At 34.6% G+C, this 20,958-nt stretch overlaps 1 protein-coding gene across 3 annotated transcripts in view; it reads right to left on the reverse strand.

Annotated features, from left to right (window-relative positions):
* Nucleotides 1-981: 981 nt before the first annotated feature.
* Nucleotides 982-20,958, reverse strand: part of LOC129748638 (apolipoprotein D-like) — an 83,453-nt gene continuing 63,476 nt past the window's right edge. For all 3 annotated transcript variants that reach the window (XM_055743300.1, XM_055743302.1, XM_055743301.1), the window contains 2 exons: nt 1,935-2,141; nt 982-1,424 (listed from right to left, as the gene is read on the reverse strand). In XM_055743300.1, the coding sequence (XP_055599275.1) occupies nt 1,308-1,424; nt 1,935-2,141 (324 nt within the window). In that variant the 3' untranslated portion in view covers nt 982-1,307. The remainder of the gene's footprint in view (nt 1,425-1,934; nt 2,142-20,958) is intronic.

A 20,958-nucleotide genomic window follows, 5' to 3' on the forward strand; every position in this document is an offset into this window, starting at 1 on the left:
TGTTCTATTCAGCAACTGCTTTTTAAAATTATTACACTGAAAAAGAACGCCAGCTAGCTCCACTTCAGTTGTAGGAACTTTTAGTTTTTTCGATTCGTGAAAGTTCGATGCGCAATTCCGAATTCGGCTTCACCAAAAACTTTAATTGGACTAGCACAGATCAAAACAAACTTTATATTCTTCAAAATGATTGAAAATCTTTGCACTTCTAAACGTCAAACCACCATTCATTCTTCCGTGAAAAGTCTGAAAAACCACCTAGGGAACTGACAGAATTCCGTTTTTAAGCCCCCGTACTCCGTAGACTGGTTTCGAAAAACAGCATAGTTACACGACCCAGGATATGAGAAAGAACTATTCCTAATACAACACATATTCGGGCTCTCTGATAAAAGTGTTTTGTCAAGATTCCTCGATAATTTTCACTATAAAAATTAACAAGTTACCAAATTTCCACGGAAGGAAAAAAACGCGTGCGCTGTCATCAAGTCAACGCCTACTCTCCCAGCATAAATAAAATTTAATATGACAGACACCTTTTAATAACTCAAAAAGATTAGTAATAAGATAAAGGACACTAGGTTTTAGATTTTTTTCGCTATCGACTATTGTGAGATTTAAACACCTGTTACCTGGCGTCCAACTTGTTGATTTGTCAAAATTAGTATTCGACGCTTTAACTTCAAAAATAGTTGGTTCAAAATTCTGAACTTTTTCTTGTTTCCCTTCTTAATAAAAACCCATTCTTGAGGAAGTGTTTTTGTATATCAAGATTTGAGTTTCTACACAAAAAGTTTATTGAATTGCAATTCTGAACTTACAAAAAAAACATAAGTTTCGTTTCGTGAACGTCATAATATCGTGTCGTGAAACCCTCTATTCCCCCCACCCGTTCGCTTGGCCTTGGTAGTATGTGAAATATATGAGCAACAATACAAAACTGATGAGTGTAATATTTCTCCCAAAAAATTATTCCACCGATGATATTGAAATGAGTTTTATTTTCTTCTCTTAGATTCGCTTAAAATTTGCTTACGATAAACCACTTGATAAAAAAGGATAACGTTTTAATTTGAGTAATCTTTTTTTCTCCCTTGCCAGACGACGACGTGTAACCTTCCCTAGCACCAGACCTTTAGCTCTTAATTAATAGCAACCATCGCATCGTATCACATCCATTTTGGTACATCCTTCCAACCTTCCAGATTCGATTTCAATTCCTTGTATTTTTCTGACGGCGCACGGTTTTCCGGTAGGTACCAGGGTAGAGGTTCCGCCATTTGATCTCATCCAATTTCGCGTCAAGTTCACGGCAACCATTCCGCATCCGGGTGTGGTTGGCCCGCGGTCAAACGTTCGGTTCTGCCGGCTGTTGTGGGACCTTCGCTGCTGGTGCTTCCGGACTCCGAGTACTGGTTGTAGATCTACCGGGTTTGGGAAGTACAGAGCAGAAAACCGAATAACCGGGTTATTCCAGTGTGATTCATGTGTGTGGGTGGGTTTGGGTTTTGTGTTTTGGGTGAAAGAAAGGATACCGAAAGAAAGGTTGAAAATTGGATCAGATTTCCCCAAAAAAAGGACTTCCATGGATTTTTAGTGGGTTATGGGGTGAGGTCATGATGTGGAATTGAAAGCCGTGAAAAGAAACAAAAACGTAGGGGATGCCGGAATGGGTTTTTAGTGAGTTTAATTTTCGACGGGGCAACGACCAACAGGTTGTGAAATGCCGGAACATAGGTAACCAATTACATGAGAGGGGTCGGAATCCTTTTTCTGTCGGCCGGTCGCCGTCTCGGGGAAAACGTAAGATAAGATAAGGCTTGTAATCGCACACGTCTGTCGGGTTGTCTATCCTAAATGTAACTCCTTCAAAGCGCTATATATGTACATAGATAGAGAAGGATCTGGGCATCTTTTTAAAACAAGTGCTGAACCTTTTTGCCGGCGTTGACCGCAGCCTCGAACCCATCGCCGATCTTTTCTCCGGCCTTCCGGAATACGCTAGCAATGTTCTTGGCCGAGAAGGTGTTGGTGTCGATGTGGATATTGTAGCCGGCTTCACCTTCCTTCGGGCAGCCGGTCTGATTGATGATGCTCAGGTCGAACGGATCAACCGAGAAGCTGGCCAGACGGTTGCGGATCTGGAACGATAGTAAAATGGAAGGCTTGGTTAGAACAATGTTTTGAAGTTTTATCAAATCATCTTATCCCTTTATCAAATCGAGTGGCTGAAGATTTGGTACAAGGTTTAAAACTGGAAGTACGGACAAACGAGGAATTGGGAAAAAATCCAAATGCAAATATCGTAACTTAAGATTTAGATGAGCGTTACACATGTCTTTATCCGCGACGCTGTAATGCAAAGCTATTAATAGATGAAGATGTGAAGGACTGAGATGTTTAACACACTACCGAAAGTGTTGCCTGTGATATTACACTAGAACGCTATAGGTATCAGATCGATATATAGAATAGAGGGAACGACTTGTTAGAGTGGCTCCAGAGAGTAAGAGTGTTAAACAATATACAATAACGATACACAAACACAGGATTTGCTTTAAGTGGGTTATTTATATCATTGCAAATAAAAGTGATATAAGTAAAGCAATATACCATTGCCTCTGAGAAAAAGTACAAATTCGATTAGAAAACACAGTAAAAAAACTTGGCCACTACATCAGAAAAGCACAGCCAAGCAGCCGTATTAAATAACCTACTCTATGCTTTGTTTTAGGTTTGTTTCTTATCTCTACAAACTATTCTTTATCTTTATCTTTATCGTTTTTACAATTTTCAATCGACACCCAACTTTAGGCAGGTTCTTGAACATTTTTTAGTGTGCCGAAACATTATAGAAATACCCTATGACCCATAAAAAAAATTGAAGAGATTGAAGCCTTCAGAGAATCAACAGTTGAGTGAGAGGATCCATAGACCTTTGCTTGAACATACGCTCGTAGGCCAAAGCGGCCAAAACTTCATGTTCTCCCCCCAGCCACGTTTCGGTTCGTTTCGAGGTATGGCATGTGCTCCATCTTGTTGGAAAACAACATGATGAACAACAATATTAACCGAAGTTGAGCCGAATCCACGGAGCACCTGATTCATCAAAATGTCTATGTAGACTTCAGTATTAACTGAAAAAAAGAGGCATCTTCAAAACTTTCGAAACAACCGCTTGAAGAACAATGGCTAAGGCGGGATGCTGGGTATTAAACATGAGTTTCACACTCTCTGGAATATCCTTAGCCTTCAGGGGTGAAATATACCGATCCGTAACCGTTTGTTTTGTTGTTCCTATAATATTAATTTTTCAGAAAAAAATTCTGATTATCTTTTTTACAGAATTATTTAAAAAAAACCAACACTTAAAAAACTACGAAAATATTATAATTTTTGAGCATTGGAAAATAAGCTCTTATGATCGTTAAATAATCTTAATGTATAAGATAAGGACCGCAACATACATTACACTCGGAGTATTCGAGCGACGAGTGTTAAGAACCATCTTTGGCGGCGTACAGGAGAACGGAGTGTGGAGGCGAAGGATGAACCACGAGCTCGCGCGACTCTACGGCGAACCCAGTATCCAGAAGGTGGTGAAAGCTGGCCTGATACGCTGGGCGGGACATGTTGCGAGAATGCCGGATGACTGTCCTGCAAAACAGGTGTTCGCTACGAATCCGGTAGGAACAAGACGAGCGGGGGCGTAACGAGCAAGGTGGTTAGACCAAGTGGAGCGTGATCTGGCGAACGTGGGGTGCCCAAGAAATTGGAGAACGGCTGCTATGAACCGAGTGAATTTTAGGAATTATGTTCGTCAAGTTATGTCGTGAGACGGAATACTATGTAAATAAAATAAATAAATAAGGACCGCAACATGATGTACACATTGTTCCTAATTTTTTCCCATCATTAAATTTTTGATTTCTCACTTTAATCAATTTTAAAACGCGTTTTTAATTTTACTTGTTGACTCGGGGCCTATTGAGCACAATTGATCGGGGCACGATGACCACTTTCTGCTGTAGCATCTACTAGCAAATTCAACTCGATAAAGTCAACTGAATTATAGAGGCACAGCTTGACTTATTTACAACTGTCGATTTAGCCTATTGGTTAGGTATCGGAGAGGTAATCAGAAGACTCGGGTTCGATTCCTGGTCGAGGTTTTTTTTTATTATTTTGATTGTTGCATGCGTCAAGCAAAGCATTAGAAACATAATGTTTGAGTGTGTGTGAATTGTTTATATTCTGCAAACAGACCCACATTTTTATGTTTAAGCTTTTTTAGATGAATCTACGACTCCTCGTTTAGTGCAAAATGCATCGATCATGAATGGTAAATGAAACAAAAAATTTCCACAACCAGGAATCGAACTCAATTCCTCTGATTGTCTCTCTGACACCTCACCGCTAGGCCAATTCGCCAGATGAAACTAGTTAAGCTGTAGCTCTATAATTCAGTTGACTTCATCGAGTTGAATTCGCTGCTTGATTCTACGGCAGAAAACGCTCATCGTGCCTCAATTAATGGTGCTTATACGGCCCCAGGGGGGTTCTCATTATGCCCCCATATAGTACCGATTTTCAGTTTTCGACAAAAAAATTTTAAAATGTATTTTTGAACGTTTTTATATACTTTTTCATGTTCCAGTCAGATACCGAATAGAATCCTTTAGTGTCTGAACACGAAACAGTGACAGACACGAATCAGTCCTCCTTAAGGTGGTCATTTACCGTTAATTCCTCTATTTGCCCATATCATTATGTATACAGTGAGCGAAATAAGAATAGCACCACTATGTGTTTTGCTTGTTAAAATATAAATGATTGAAAATTACGAAAATTTTCTTCCACAGTTTGTTCTGAATTGCTTAACGGATAAATCAAGCATAAGTTTACTTTTTTTGGACGTAGCAATTGGCGTTGAGGACCAAAAATGTGGAAAAGGGGTGCGAAATAAGAATAGAACCACTTGAGTTTTTAAAAAAAAACAAGCTTATTTTTAAAAATTTACTGTGTAAAAGTGAATAATAATGCTTTTACGAATTATTTGAACAAATAACTGCATTTTAAGGAGTTTTCCAGAATTCCAAAGGTTTTCATAGGTTTCAATTAGGGGGTTTTAAGAGATGCTCTTCTAGCGTTAAGGTATTTTATATTTGAGCTGTAATTCTTTACCAAACTACTTATTTTCTTCATGAAAATGATGTGAAATGATGAAACAAACATTCGGGATTGATTTTGAATGAGAAAAAAATAGGTTGGAAATCACAAACTTTGATTTTGTTCAGTAAACCACACTTTATTCCAGTTTCAAGTCGTAGATGGCAGCACTATCTTGCAGTTAAAACCAAATTTAGTCTAAATATTGATTTTCCAGGTTTATTTAGACCCATATTCATCATTTTGAGGTACTTTCTCATCACAGTTTTGTGGAAGTGCACGCTGCAGAAAGCTTTTCCGGATTTGCAAAAGAATCACCTCCACAAAAATGTACAACCGCCAAAATTCCTGCTCATCTCAACTTCCGATTCAATTGCAAATCATACCAATAATACTGCTAGCCGTCTGGTCCATCAAGCTCCATCGCAAAGTATAACTTTATTCTGATAATCGGTCCAGAAAATTCACTTTTAGTAACCTTGATGCAATTCTATTTTTTTTTTTGGATTTAGTGATCTTAGAATTTCTAAAGCGTGCACACGGTACATGTATTTTTTTTCTTGATCAAAATCATCCAGCACTTCCTAATTAATCCCGGATATTCGAAAATGGGCATGAATTTGGTTAAATGGCAAGATAGTGCTGCCATCTATGACTTAAATCTAGAAAAATAGTGTTTGACTATTAAAAAACATTAATATTTTTGGATTCCAACCTACTTTTTGGATTCAAACTCAGCCTCAAATCTATGTTTCATCATTTTGCATCATACTTATGAATGTTAATGAAGAAAATTAGTAGTTTGGTAAGCAATTACAGCTCAAATATCAAATTCCTTAACGCTAAAAGAGCATCTCTTAAAACCCCCTAATTAAAACCTATGAAAACCTTTGGAACTCTGGAAAACTCCTTAAAATGCAGTTATTTGTTCAAATAATTCATAGAAGCGTTATTATTCACTTTTACACAGTAAATTTTTGAAAATAAGCTTGTTTTTGTTAAAAAACTCAAGTGGTTCTATTCTTATTTCGCACCCATTTTTCACATTTTTGGTCCTCAACGCCAATTGCTACGTCCAAAAAAGGTAAACTTATGCTGGATTTATTCGTTTAGCAATTCAGAACAAACTGTGGAAGGAAGTTTTCGTTAATTTCAATCATTTATATTTTAACAAGCAAATAACATAGTGGTGCTATTCTTATTTCGCTCACTGTATATTCAAGAAGTTACATTGCTCAAAGTATGAAATAAGTAACAAAATTTTCAAGTAAAGTAGGTTACGGTCGAGAGAAGCGAGCGTAAGCGAAGCTAAGGTCTTCGACAAAGTTGTTCAGTGAAAAATTTTCTTAAAAGAATTAATTAATTAGCACAAAAACCATGAGCCTGCTCGGTTCCACAGAAGAAACAAAAATGAAGATGATTTTTCAGTGCAAAATATCAAATTATCCCATACAACCCTAAAAGTTAAAATTTACTCATGTAAACGTGACCTCAAAATTATGCAAAAAATCATTTAACCACAACGAAGCTTTTAAGACTCCAGGGTTTGAGAAATTCAAAAATGACCCCAAATTTACTCAGTCTAATGTGATACTAATTGTTTCATGTAAATTTACACCAGCATCCAATGTTGATGTAAGTTTACTTGACACAACACATCAGTGTAACTGTGTAGTATTTCCGCATGCATACGTTAATGATGCATGATTTGACGTAAAATTTTGTTAAATCAATTTATTCATTACCCAACCAGTGGATAGAATTTTTACTATTTTGTTAAATCTTTTCAGAGATGAATCAACGATCGAGTGAAGTCAGCTCAGCAAAACTAGATTTTTAGCAGCTGTTTGCTGAAATAGACAAATACACAGCTTAGTTAGATCCCGGCAACGAAATACAATCCGTGTGGAGCACATCTCTCAGATTTAAGCTTTTTCCTCAGATTTAAGTTTTTTTCTCAGATTTGTGGTTTCATCTCCTTGCTTTCAAGGCACAAATTTTCATAAATTCTAAAATATTAAGTGCGAAAACATACATTCAAGATAATAATTTAATTCACATTACATAGTACGCTATACCAGTGACATTTTAGGAGGCCCTAAGAGCCAAAAAGTTTTACGTGCATCAACACTTTTTTCGAGAAAACGAGTTTCAAAGTTTTCATTTTCTCGTTTTTCATACATTTTTCAAAAAGTTGTAACTTTCGTTCGATCGGAAAATATGAAGGAAAAATTTTACAAATCTGAAAATTTCACCCATTATAGTTTGTAACATGGAAAATATTTATGCATTAGAAACTCAAAAAATATTCATTTTGGCACTTGACTTGGTTCTGAAGGCCTCATACGTTCAATCTTTCGACAAATATTTACAAATCATAATTTGTATGGGGCTCTTATCAAAAATGGTTTTATTTTGAAATGAATCTTTGTTTTTCTCTATTATTAGATGAATCACAAATTTTACAGTTTTGGAACTGCAATATATCAATCAGGCCCGTGCGAAGAACCCGTCCATGGGGGGGGGTTTTCGAATTTCAAATTTAGCTAAAATAATAGCAATACCAAAAATAAACAATAAAAGAAGCTAAAACCGTATTTCACTCATGATTACCACACAAACTAAAAATAAATTGGACTGATAAAAAAAAACAAAACTTTCAAAACATATCTCAATGAAAATTTTAAATTTTCGGTAAATTATTGATAATTTTTTTCAAAATGATTTGTTTCAAAAGATTTTCTAAGCTCATTTAAAATAAACGTTCCAAAAAAACAGAGCTTAAAAAAAATCTGGATTCTAAAATAAATGTCCAATCAGTTAAAAAAAACTAACCATGATTAGTTTTTAGGAGAATGATAATAATTGTAAAATTTTATTCATCTTAATTAAATGCTTTTCTTCATTTTCAACTGAAAGGTGATTGAAAAATTCCACTGTAGTATTTTGAATTTGAACAAGAAATATTCAATCGCGATTAAAAATGTGAACTTTCGATAACTGAAAAACCAATTTGAACTTTGGAGAATTTATTCAATGATTGACGGTTTAATTTGATTTGATAAAAAGAAAAATAGATATATTTATTATTATTTGAAAAGTGCCAATGAAAGAAACCAGAGAAAAAACCTATTTATAGAAAAATAAATGGCATTTTTGAAGTTCAAAATAATAAGTTTATGTTCAATTATACATACAAGGAAATGTTGGGAAATGGGTAATTTCGTGAATGATCAATGAAAACTGATAAATATTGAAAGATAAGGAGTTCCAAGTTACAAAAAATATTGGTAGGACAAAGCAAATATAAAATTAGTTAACATTTCGCATTAAAATTAAGTTTAAAGTTGCTAATTTAAAAATCATGATTGATTCATGAAAAACGATTTTATCTAAAGAAAATTAATAAAAAGTTTTTTTAAATTTTCAATGACATGTTTTAAAGTTTTAAATTACAAGCTCTAAGTATTTTGTCACTTTCGATTGGGCCCTGGAAAGAACAGAAGGTTGTTTTTCTTATTAAAAATAAGATTTAAGGACTTATGTGTCAAGTACACAAAAATTCAGAATTCAAAGAAACAAATTTGTTAAAATTATTTCTAAAATTTAAATATTCGTCTAAAAAATTCAGCAATTTGATGAAAGAATTGGAAAAAAATGTACTTTAAAATTCAGTAAATTTATTTAAAATTTTAACAAAATATGAAAATTAAAATGATAAGTTTTTTTTAATCATTTCAGGAAGTTTTTTTTATAAACACGTTTCACCATAAGAATTTACGTAATTTAATTGATGACTCAAGTCAACAGCATTTTGGTGCTAATTTTTTTTAATGATTGATTTGGTAGATTTTAGCGTTCTGAACTCGATTTTTTTTATCAAATTTGGTTGAACACGTTGAGTTTTGGTGATAAAGAGATTTTAAATGCAACAGTTTTAAGTAAAATCAAATATTGATAACTATCAAACCTACATATACGAAAAAATCTGATTCTGTTTATCCATCCATCTTCATCCAATTAAGGGATATTATTATGATGAAAATGATGCACGATCCAAAAAATGTAGAATTAAACAATTAAAAAAATGGAAACATATCACTCTCCAAGTGCTTTTGACATAACTGTAGAAAGTGTAAAAAAACTTGATTTCATTTGTATAAACAATGCAGAAATTTCTCAAATACTTTTTGCTTATTTTCAAAAGTCATTTTAATAACTAAACTGATAGAAATATTGCATATTCAAATTCAGGGTACCCAAATTAGTTGAAATTTCCTTTTTAATTCATTGCACCTCAGAAAAATGTTAAATTTGTGGCCTTGTGTAAATTATGTGTTGTGTTGAGCAATTAGAAAAACAACAAACACGTAATAGAAATTGGTTCAAGAAATTGGTTTCTTGAAGAATATTTCATATTAGCATATATTAGTAATGAAATAATTTTTTTTTTCAAATAAAAAAAACTGTTCATTTAAAACTCTGTTGTTATTTAGTTACACTTCTTAATAAATATAATTCTGAAGACGAGATAGGAGTTTTGTATGTCATGTTTGGAGTTCCTATACAAAAGATTAATTGAATTGCAATTTAGAACCAAAGTTAGTTTCAACTCGTAAACGTCGAATAGTATCGTAGATCGAAATGTCTCAAGCCAAGGGTGTTTTGAGACTAAATTCCGCCGGAGGCGAGAAAAAATTCTGACTTGCTTGTCAACACATATTTTCAAATACATTTTAACATTAAGTTATATTTCGTTACTTTAGTGAAAATCTTACTTGAAAAAAATCTTCATGGGGGGGGGGGGGGGTTAAACCCCTAAAACCCCCCCCGTTCGCACGGCCTTGATATCAATAATCCTCATTCTTTTTTTTTTATTCATGTACTGAGCTTGATCCAGAGATTTTAAAAATGTGATAACAAATAACGAATCCGGTCTTTTATTTTTATTTTTTTTTCAAATTCATATCTGCCATCATTCGATATCCGAGTTTTGAGAATGGTTCTGATTGTTTTTTCAGAGACGCAAACAATCATTTGATTGAATATTACATTGCTCATTATTTTTCCTAAAATTTAAGCCGTTTCTAATAACTAAATGACAAAAAATGCTCTATATTCAAATTATCCATTATCCATTCACTTTCTAAAGTGGGTTTTGATTTAAGTTTTTAAAATTAAAGACTGGTATTGAATTCTTTTCTGAATCTGGATGACTGAACCTTTTATTTTTATTCCATTTTTATCCCTTAACTGAATTTGAATTGAATTCTTATACTGGAATCATGTTCTAAATTCTAATGTTGATTTCCAGTAATAAATTTTTTTTACTATTTTATAAATTTTGTCGACAGTTCAAATTCTGTAGTATTAATTTGTAATTTGAATCATTCCTTAGAACGTAATTGAAATTATGCTCTTCAAAACTGAATTTCAGAATGAGAATCACAACAAATTTTGAATTCGTTTTCGGAAACTTCACTGGGATTCTATAATTCAAATTATGATTTTTTAATGCTGAAGCCACTTTCTTTTTAAATTTTTTTTCCGGGTAATAATTCAAGACTTGAACTCTGAATTGCATTTTTGTGTTTCACAAGTATCCCAAAAAACATTTTTGCTGATCAAAAACGCCAATTCTTTGATCGTATGCTGTGCTAAGGTTCTGAACGCTCCGGCTGAAGAAAGAAATGCTTCAGCGTTGTTTGAGCATGCAAGGAATTTTTATATCAGCCAATAGAAAGTAGGGGAAAATTGGTTGAAGAATAACTCGTTTAGCATTTGTCCAACCATTTTTGACACCATTCAAATTTGACAGCCGTCAGCTGTATAAGGGTAACTTTGAAAGCGCCTTTCAGCTATATCAAACTTTCTGTTGTTCAGTCATTGATCAATCAATACAAAATAAGGATTTTTTAAATCGTCCAATTATTTGAAATTTATTGCTTTGCTTGATAAATGACATAGCCGGGAAATTTATTTTTAATTTTCGAAGCATTTCAATTTAAATTTCTTCATATGAAATTGAGAGATATTTCGGACGCTTAAGAACGACACTTTTCTGATTCTTCACAGAATGCACGGTTGGTTCTGCCCTTTGCGGCATGCAGCGTTTTTAGAATAAATAAACTAGATTTTTTTACAAGCTTCCACTGATATGTCTTTACTCACTTAGAAAAATCCACGTAGATTTACATGCAACTACTTGGCTGAAAGGAATCAGCTTTTTACGAGTGATTATACTGCACATCTCATGTGTTTTCCCCGATAGCATTCAATGCTGTTGTTTACTGTAAGTTTACATTATTCAGAACATCTAACAAATTTTATTAGACAGGGAGGGGTTTCGCAAAATCAAGAAAGTCCCCGGTTTGATGCAGTAAAAAAACTTTCAACTATTGCGACGCGACGCACCACGGTACGGAAAACGTACAGGAATGAAAACAAAACAAAACTGACAAACTGACAATGGCGCTGGAATAAGTACGCATTGACATGTAATTTCCATAGAAATGGTTGAGCTTTTATACTCTTTTTCAATTATTTTCAAGCGACGATTTAAAGATGTAAAATCACTTATAATGTAAATAGACACGAATGCCATAATGCTGGTAAAGTGTCAAAAATAAAACCTAAAAAAAAAAACTTATAATGTAAGGTTACATTTTTTTTATCTGTGTAGTTAAAAACAATAAAAAATTAGTTTCTCCTTAGAAAAATTGCCTCCCCCCCCTTCCTGGCGAACATGGATATACAGATCGAAACGAATCAAAACAAACTCTGGTATAAAATCAGTGTGGCTCCAGAGAGTAACAATATTCCCCATCAACATAAAAACGATGCCAAACGTGCTTCACAATAAAGATAATTTCTGCTTGAACATCAGCCTCAAAGAATCTTTCCACTTATAACACATTAAAAAGCCCTTTTGATTTTAAATTTTATTGAAACAAAAACAGTCTAGTCAGTACTTTAATCTGTACCTGTTTTTATCGTTCAAAATCGATGTATTATGCTAAAACGACAGGCATCTCATTTGTATAAAATCATTGTAACATATAACTTAAAAAAAACCAAATTTTCCATTGTCGTGACATTTTGGTGAATCGCATTTAGAATTCCAAACAGAATAAAAATATATTTTGAAACATTGGCAAATTATCCAAGGTACTAAATATGTCAAATTTGTGAAGTTTTGAAAAATCTGTGATTTTTTGACACAGATTTTTCAAGAGAAATTTGATCGTTTCGGTCAAGTGAAGTAAATTTCATCAATATATATATATATATAAAAAGCAATTTCTGTTTGTTTGTTTGTTTGTTTGTTTGTTTGTTTGTTTGTCCTCTATAGACTCAGCCGTCTTAAGAGCTAGAGGTCTGAAATTTGGCATGGATGCTGATTAGGACCAGGAATGATGAAAAATGTTTTCAGATTTTCGGATAACCCCTTCTTAAAGGGGGATCGGCCAAGGGGGTCGTCCATATTTACTTTTCGCTGTTAATGCGATATTGTCGTTATTATACATCGGATTCAGATAAAAATTAGTACATGAGAGATTTGAGGGACGAGCAATCGATTTCAGGTGTTCAATTCAGTGTAAGGGGCCGGCAAAGGGGGTCGTCCATATAAACCTTTTAATATTTTTGCAATATCGTCGTTATTTGACATCGGATTGTAATAAAAATTTGCACACGGTAGTTTTCGGGAACAGGCAATCGATTTTAGATGTTTTGCCAGGGGTCGACGAAAGGGGTCGTCCATATAAATAAATTTTTCACTGTTTTTAGCAATATTGACGTTATTATGCAATGGATTGCTTGAAAAATTTGCACACGAGAGTTTCGAGGGTAGGGCAATCGATTTCAGACATCAAAGATTGTATAAGAGGCCACCGAAAGGGGTTTAACTTTTTGGCAATAATAGTGTTATTATGCAACGATCGAGTCAAAATTTATACACGGGGGTTTTTGGCATGGTCAATTGATTCCTGATTTAAAATTTAGTAGCAGATAACAGAAAAAGTAATCGTCCAATATTTTTGCAATTATTACTTAACAATGAATTCAGAAGTTCATCTGGAAAATTTTCAGCAATTGACTTTTATACAAACTGTTCACGACATATTCCAAGTTAAATGCGAAACGAAGTTCGTATGGGATCAGCTAGTCTTTAGATAAAAAAATTTTTTTTTATTTGTACCAACTAAAATTTTCATGTTAATTAAGAGTTTCTGTAATATTTAGCGCGTTGAGATAAAGTTTTTTATGTTATTCAAAATTGTTATTCAAAGTTATTATAAGGAAATTCTGTTAGTAAATCATTTAAAAATATTTTTTTGGCTGAGTTCGATATATTCAAAAGTTATTTCATTATTCATTTATTGGTAATCAATTTAATCACAAACTTTAAAAAAATTACAGTCATGTTTTTGATTTTCTTGGCATTTTGAATTAATTAAAACATGATAAATTTGAATTTGTTACTAAAAAGAGAATTTTTCCAATTTCCAACAGCTTCCATTCTCATATGAAAGCTTTTAACACTCTTGGCGCACAGCGTCAAGGAAAATATTTCCGGCGCTGTGTTTTTTGTTTCCGGTGAAAAATCACCCATCCGGATAAACGATCGCCCTCTGCCTTCGACCGAACAGAACCAGCTGCTGGTAATCTTCCTCCAGGAATCACCACCAGCTTTTGTGGTCGTCCCGTGCCGTGAAAACCGGGCGATTCCGGGTGCTCATTACACGCCTCTTTGAGTTTACCCCGATGACGATGCTCGCTCAGAAAGGAAGGCGTTCAATTTGAAAATAAAAATCCACCATTCCTTTTTCCCCCCTAAACTGACAAAATGCGCCAACAGGTTCAATCCGCTTAATCTTCCAGGAAATAGTAGGTAGAACGTGGGGGCCACATGATGATATTATATGCAGCCAGCTAGAGGCGAACCCACCATATTTCTGAAGGCGTGAGAGCCGGATTTAGTCAGTGCATGAATCCCGGCCCCGGGTTACCGGAATTTTCATTCGACACGACCAAACTGCCATGATGCCAGGCCGGGGTGCATCATTCAAGCGTAAGCCGGGCACCTTCATTCTATCTTTTTGCCAGCAGGGTTAAAACACATTACCCCGACCAGGTCCCGGCCCGGGTGCTGAAGTGCAATTTTAGCGATTGCATCTGCCGCCGCCGCCTTTATTTAGGTGACTAGCAAAGGTGCCGGCCATTCCGGGTTAAGCCGGGTGCTTTTTCTTTTCCCCCACCATTTTTTTGCATTTTAAACCACCTCAACCTGCAGTTAAGAGTTGCGAAAAGTGAAGCGGCAAACAAAGCGTAGGGAAATTTTTCTCACATCTTCACCATCTTTTGACGCGGTTTGTCATGTGATGTGTTTCGTCTTTTTGTTTTTCGTTCTGGCCTTTTTTTCTGGTCTCCAACAAAGGACGGTGTTCCGTGAAAAAGATATTCTATGGAGGAGTAGCTGGTGTAATTTTGAATTTTCGAAAAAAAAAATGACGAGAGTAAAGCTTCTGGCGAAAGAAATTTGGAAACAATATATCGTTTTGCAGTTGAATCAAATTTTGAAGATATTCTGACAATTTTTAAATTTTGTAGATATAAAAATGCAGAAATGTTTAACGTATGTGTTTACGAAACTGTCAAAATCAATGAGTAAATAGGTAGAAATAAATTCTGTATCAACGTTGCAGTACGATTTACTCTTGAGCTCGAACTCACGGCCATCGGTTCAAGAAGCAATTGACTTGTCAACTGAGCTATATCACAAGCCCTGAATAGAATCAAACATGATTTTACATTCCTAGACTGTTTTCGATATTTGAAATGTAATTGATTTTTTATTGGGAAAATTTGACAGAGTTTTACAAATTTAAAAAATCTTGTTGTAACTCTACGATAACTTTACGGTCGTGTGTAACGAAACCTCTTCAACTTTTTTATAACCTACACTTCTGTTCGAAGAAATGTTTATAGTGGTGCCTAACATCAGGAGCAAAATAACTCAAACAAAAATTTGTTTTAAGACTTCCTGCTGAAAGCTCTTTTCTTCTTTGATCATCTTAAAAGTAAGTGTTGTTCAGTTCTACATTACTTTCCACATACTTGGAGGGCTTTTAAACACTTTTATGGACGTTCCGATTAACCCCACGTTTAGTGGTCCGCAGAATGTTTTGAAAAAAATGTGTCACCGTTCGAAACAGTTTGAACTAATTGCAAGGCCTAGCGAATTGGGGGTTTAAGGGTTTAACCCGCCCCAAGAAGAATTTTCCAAGTAAAATTTTCAGTTCAAGAAATAGATTTACCTTCGTAGCAATAAATTACTTGATCCCAATAAGTATTTTAAAATAAGTGTCTAAGAATTGGAATTTTGTCGCTCTAGGCCTATAACATTTGAAGCCCTTAGAGCCAAAGGGGTATAAGTGCATAAAAGTTTATTTCGAGAAATCACGCTTTTAAGTTGTTGTGTTTGGTCAATTTCCATACATTTTTCGTAAATTGGTATTTTTCTTTCGAACGTAAAAGTATGTGAATAAAATTCTAAAAATATGAAAAAATCATCGAATATATTTTGAAACATGAAGAAACGTTTGGCATCATTAACTCAAAATCGACAATTTTGTTACTTATACCCCTTTGGTTCTGAGGGCCTCATTTCATTTCAACAGAATTAGCAAAAACATCTAAACCCATAGTTTCCATTACTTTGTTACTATACACTTTGATTAAAAAAATCTCGTTCAACATTACTAGACCTATTTCAGACTTAATTTTTTTTCTGTGTTCATGTTCTATTGAATACTCAACTCCGCTTTCAAAAGGGTTTTGATAAATTAAACCATGGAACAAATAAATTATTATTCCAAGGTGCAAAAAAATTAAGAGCAAATTTTTATTAAGTGTCCTGAATTGAAATATGCATTTACATTTTTTCTATCAGCTTTTGTTTTTTAAATAACTTCTGAAAAAGGTTAAAATCATTTGAGAAATTCATGCACTTTTTTGACAAAACAGTAGAACATGACACAAAACCTATTTTTTTTTACTTTTTTTTAATTTGGTCAGATCATTTTTGATCATTGTATCTCCGAAATTCGAATAATTCCATTAACTCAGTAAAAGTGGCTAGCAATCGCTAATTGAAACCGCTTAATCTTGAGTAAAAGTGATTGATCTTTTAAAATGCGCTAATTGTCAAAACTTTAAAAAAAGATGTACAAAACTTAAATTTTGAATTCAATTTATTTAAATTCAAACATTATATTGATTAGAACGGTGATACTGCAAATCGGAAATCATAGATACAGTTTTCGGATTAGCTTTATAATGTTTCTGTCCAATTAATCTTTGTCAGTCCACGATTTCATTTACAAAAGACAGAAGGAAAAACATTTAAATCAATATTCTTCTTTTGGCGTTGAAAAAAAACAAAATCTCGCAAAAACAAGCTTAAGACGATACCCTTGAGAAAGCCCGACAAAAATCGTCGAAACGTCGGGTAGTTAAAACAAAAGTTGTTTGTAAATTGAATATTAAACATCACTAATGGTGGATAACTTTTTTTTTTTTTGTTGAGGAGAGAGTCCACTGCGACCATCAAGTTGATCTATTGTGGTGGATAACTTAGACCTAAATGAAAAATTTTTCAACAAAATGAAGATTTATTCTTTTATCTGTTTACAATGATTGATTTCACTCAAATCTGATTCATTTTTAAACTTCAACGGAAGACGGAAAACTATGGAAATAATAATAAATCAATTTTAAACTTCTTTATGTTGTATCGCTAAACCTAGAGGTTATATACAAAATCTAACGAAAGATTCGAGTCCAAGACGCCAAAATCTTACCAATAAATCATTTAAGCATAGGCTTCATAAAAGCTGTTCCATTGAGTTATCAATTTAAAAAAATATTTTTTTGAAATGGTAAGACGGTTTTATTGAAAACAAAAAAAATCCTTTTAAAATGATTAAATCTTATTTTTCCCAACTTCATATTTTGTGTTAATTTTCAAAAAAAATTACCTAATTTTATAGCGCCAGTAAATATTCTAATTGTTGATTTTTTTTTCAAAAAAAGTTTGTCTTTTTTATTCATTTCTAAATGTTTGTGTTTTTCTTGGAAGCATATAAATTAAGAATTTTTAATATGAAAAACATTGTTTGTTCCTTTTGTCCATTCCAGCTCGCAATATTTATTTCAATTGAGAGTTTTAATTCGTAATGTTAACTGAATTAGTATTTGCTTTGTGCTGTCATTATTTACAACAAAACTTGATTTTCCTTATTTTTATTTTCATAAGTTTCTTATTGATCACTCAAGACATCAAATTTCCAAACCTTTATTTTGTCATTAAAAGCTTTCAATGATGAAATGTTGAACATGTTGAATTGAAAATATATAAAGTTTTATTTGTGAAAATTTGTGTATAAAAAATGTGATTTCTAACTTCGGTCATTGTCATTTTTATCAAATTTAACTCAATCATCAAATCAGTGTTTTGAATCAATTCCCCAAGTTCAAAATGGATATTCATTTTATTTCCTAATCGAGATTTATTTCAAAACGCGAAGAATCTTTTTTCGAATTCAAAATATTACCGTAGAATTTTTCGATCAACCCTTCAATTGATAATCAAGACAAGAAATGTAGATAAATATGATGAAAAATATAAAATTATTATTGTTTTCTAAATTACTTTTGATTAGCGTTTATTTTAGACCTAATTTGATATTTATTTTAGAGTTAGTATTTATGTATTATTTTAGGTGTTATATTTTATGAATTCTAATTCTGTGCACTGATTCTTACACCCAAAGATTTAAATTCTGGTTTTAATTTTTATTCGAAATTTTCATTCTTATACGTTTCCTGGGGTTTCGGAAACATTGATTTGAAATTTGAAAACTAGACTGCTTAATATTTCTTTTGAAAAAAATCTCTAACTCAGAAGATGGGAATGCAATGATTCAAAACTAAAATTCTGATTAATTTTGAATCGAAACAGTTGAATTTATAGTTTGATCGAGTTTGTGTGATGCTTATTAGTTTAAGTTATTGGTTTAAGGTATCAATTTCCTTATTTATCCGTGCACTTTTGATAATGTTGTTATTTATAACAAAAATTTTATTTCGAAACCACGGGCACGGGCCTGACTGTTTGTCTTCCTTTTTTCCATCAAATCATGTTGAAAGAACTCTACATCATCTATCAGACTTGTAGACAGCAGCATTTGAAGTGTTGCCAAACAACACTTGTCATGGTATGAAATTTGAGAATTTTTTCATGCTTCCAATCAAATTTTTAAATTTATTCAGGCAACATTACGTAAACTGAATTAATATTTCACCCAAATCATGGAACGTTTTGGTTCTGAAAAGGAAATAAATGATGCATAGATTGCTGTGATCACATCGTTTTTTCTCCCATTTGTTTCCTGATTCAACTCCATGTCGTTTTCCACCCCGTTTTACGGTTGATATATGTTTTATTCACTTTTATTGTCTTAAAACAACTCCCAAAACATCCCATGTTCAAGGGACAAGAATCAGATTCTTTTGATTAAGTAAGTAGAAAGAGTAAAAAATTTTCTGGGCTCAAGGCTCTTCTCTAATAATTTTTGCCATGTTTTGTCTTTCAAAAAGTAGGTATCAATTCATTAACACTTGTAAATTTCAATAGCGTTTGCCAAATTTTGACGTTTCAAAGTTTAATGTCTCATGTAACATCTTTTGTTGATCAAAAAACCTTAGAAATGATTAAGGGATTGTAGTGTACCAGCTACAACAAAGCAACCAGGATGCTGACCGGCCGTGCGAAAAGGGAATATGGCATAATCTACAATAACGCGAGAAGAACAGCCATAGTAGACCGGGGTATAAATAGAACGTGCAGTGCTCGATATATTGCATTCTTAAGTTGACATTTGAATAAAGAACATCTTAGTTATTAGACATCGCTCGTCTTATTATTGTGCTTAGTTGATACACTACAGTTTGGCGACGAAGGGATTTTCGAAAATGAACGTGAAGCCTCCGGAGTTCCACATTGGTGATTCCTGGTCACTGTACGAAGAACGGTTGAGACAATTCTTTGTGGCCTACGGAATCGAGGAGAAGGATGACGAGCGACGGTCTGCCTTTCTGCTGACGGCGGTTTCGATGGAGGTGTACCAGACAATCAAGGACCTCTGTTTCCCAGCGAAACCGGAAACAAAGATGTTCGACGAACTTTGCATTTTGCTGCGCCAACGGTTTACCCCGACGTTGTTAATTTTTCACGAGAGGACCCGGTTCATAGAAGCGCGTCAAGGCGACGGCGAATCAGTCATCGAATGGTCAACCCGCTTGAAGAAGTTGGCCGCCGAGTGCGAGTTTGGCAATGATCTGCCAGTGTTCCTGAAAAACATTTTTGTAGTTGGTCTTAAACGTGGACCGATTTACGAGAGGGTTTGCGAAGAGGATCCGAATTCGGAGATGGAAGTCCTCGTGAAAACTGCTATGAAGAAGGAATCAACATTACGACAACGTGAGGTTTTGGAAATATTCAAGGTTCGTTCCGACCGTGGAAGGAAGGAAGACAATCTGGAAAGACCCGATCCAGATTCCCGTTGTTTTGCCTGCGGTAAAGGCAATCACAATTTCCGGACTTGCCAGTACAAGGCGTACGTGTGCAAGTTGTGTGAGCTGAAAGGACATCTGGCCAAAGTATGTCCGAACAGAAAAGATCCGAACGAAGGAGCGACGAAGCCCAAAGTTCATCATTTGGCGATGAACAGGTTGGATATTCCCCCTCCCGTCATTGTTCCGGTTCGTGTTGGTGGTTACTCAATCAACTTCGAACTAGACACTGGAAGTCCGGTGAACGCTATTCCGAAAGCGTTGTTTCATCGGCTTTTCAAATCGATGCCGCTCGAGGCTGGTGGAAGCGAAGATTTCGTTTCCTATAACGGCAACAACTTTCGAGCAGCTGGAAAATTCAGAGCGAAAATGGAGTTTAGACACCACAAATCCAAAGAGGTGATCTTCGTTTTCGATGGTGATCGGCAACCGTTGCTGGGACGACAAACAATGTGGCGATGGGGGTTGACAGTAGATTTTGGTCATTCAAAGGAGCACATGAAAGAGGTAAATGCTCCATCGAAAAAAGATTCTTTTCCCAAGTTTTACAGGACACATCGGGGAGCACGAGCTTTCGAGGAGAAGGCGAAACCCGGCATCTTCAGCGACGGTCCAGTAAAGGCGAAAAGGAGTTTCAGGGTAAACGAAACAGTGTACGTTCGAGACTACCGTTTACCGAAGAAAAAATCCTGGATCCGAGGTCGCATCGTGGCAAAAAGAGGTTCTGGTCTTTACGAATGCCACACTAAAGAGCTTGGAGTCATCATTCGCCGGAGTCATCAAATCAACAAGTACCCATACGATGATTTTGGTAGCGAAGCAGATCTTGGGTCTAACGATGACGATCCAATGGAGAGCCACGTCAAGGAAGAAGAATCACATTTAATTCCGGAGTCCCATCGGTCCCAAAAAAGCATCAGTTATCATCATCATCCTGATGGAATCTACGTGAGCAGATGCAGCCGAATCATCAACCACTTCGTTTCTAGGAGAGGGAGTAGTTGTAGTGTACCAGCTACAACAAAGCAACCAGGATGCTGACCGGCCGTGCGAAAAGGGAATATGGCATAATCTACAATAACGCGAGAAGAACAGCCATAGTAGACCGGGGTATAAATAGAACGTGCAGTGCTCGATATATTGCATTCTTAA

Source organism: Uranotaenia lowii, chromosome 2, assembly GCF_029784155.1.
Source record: "Uranotaenia lowii strain MFRU-FL chromosome 2, ASM2978415v1, whole genome shotgun sequence".
Lineage (NCBI taxonomy): Eukaryota > Metazoa > Arthropoda > Insecta > Diptera > Culicidae > Uranotaenia > Uranotaenia lowii.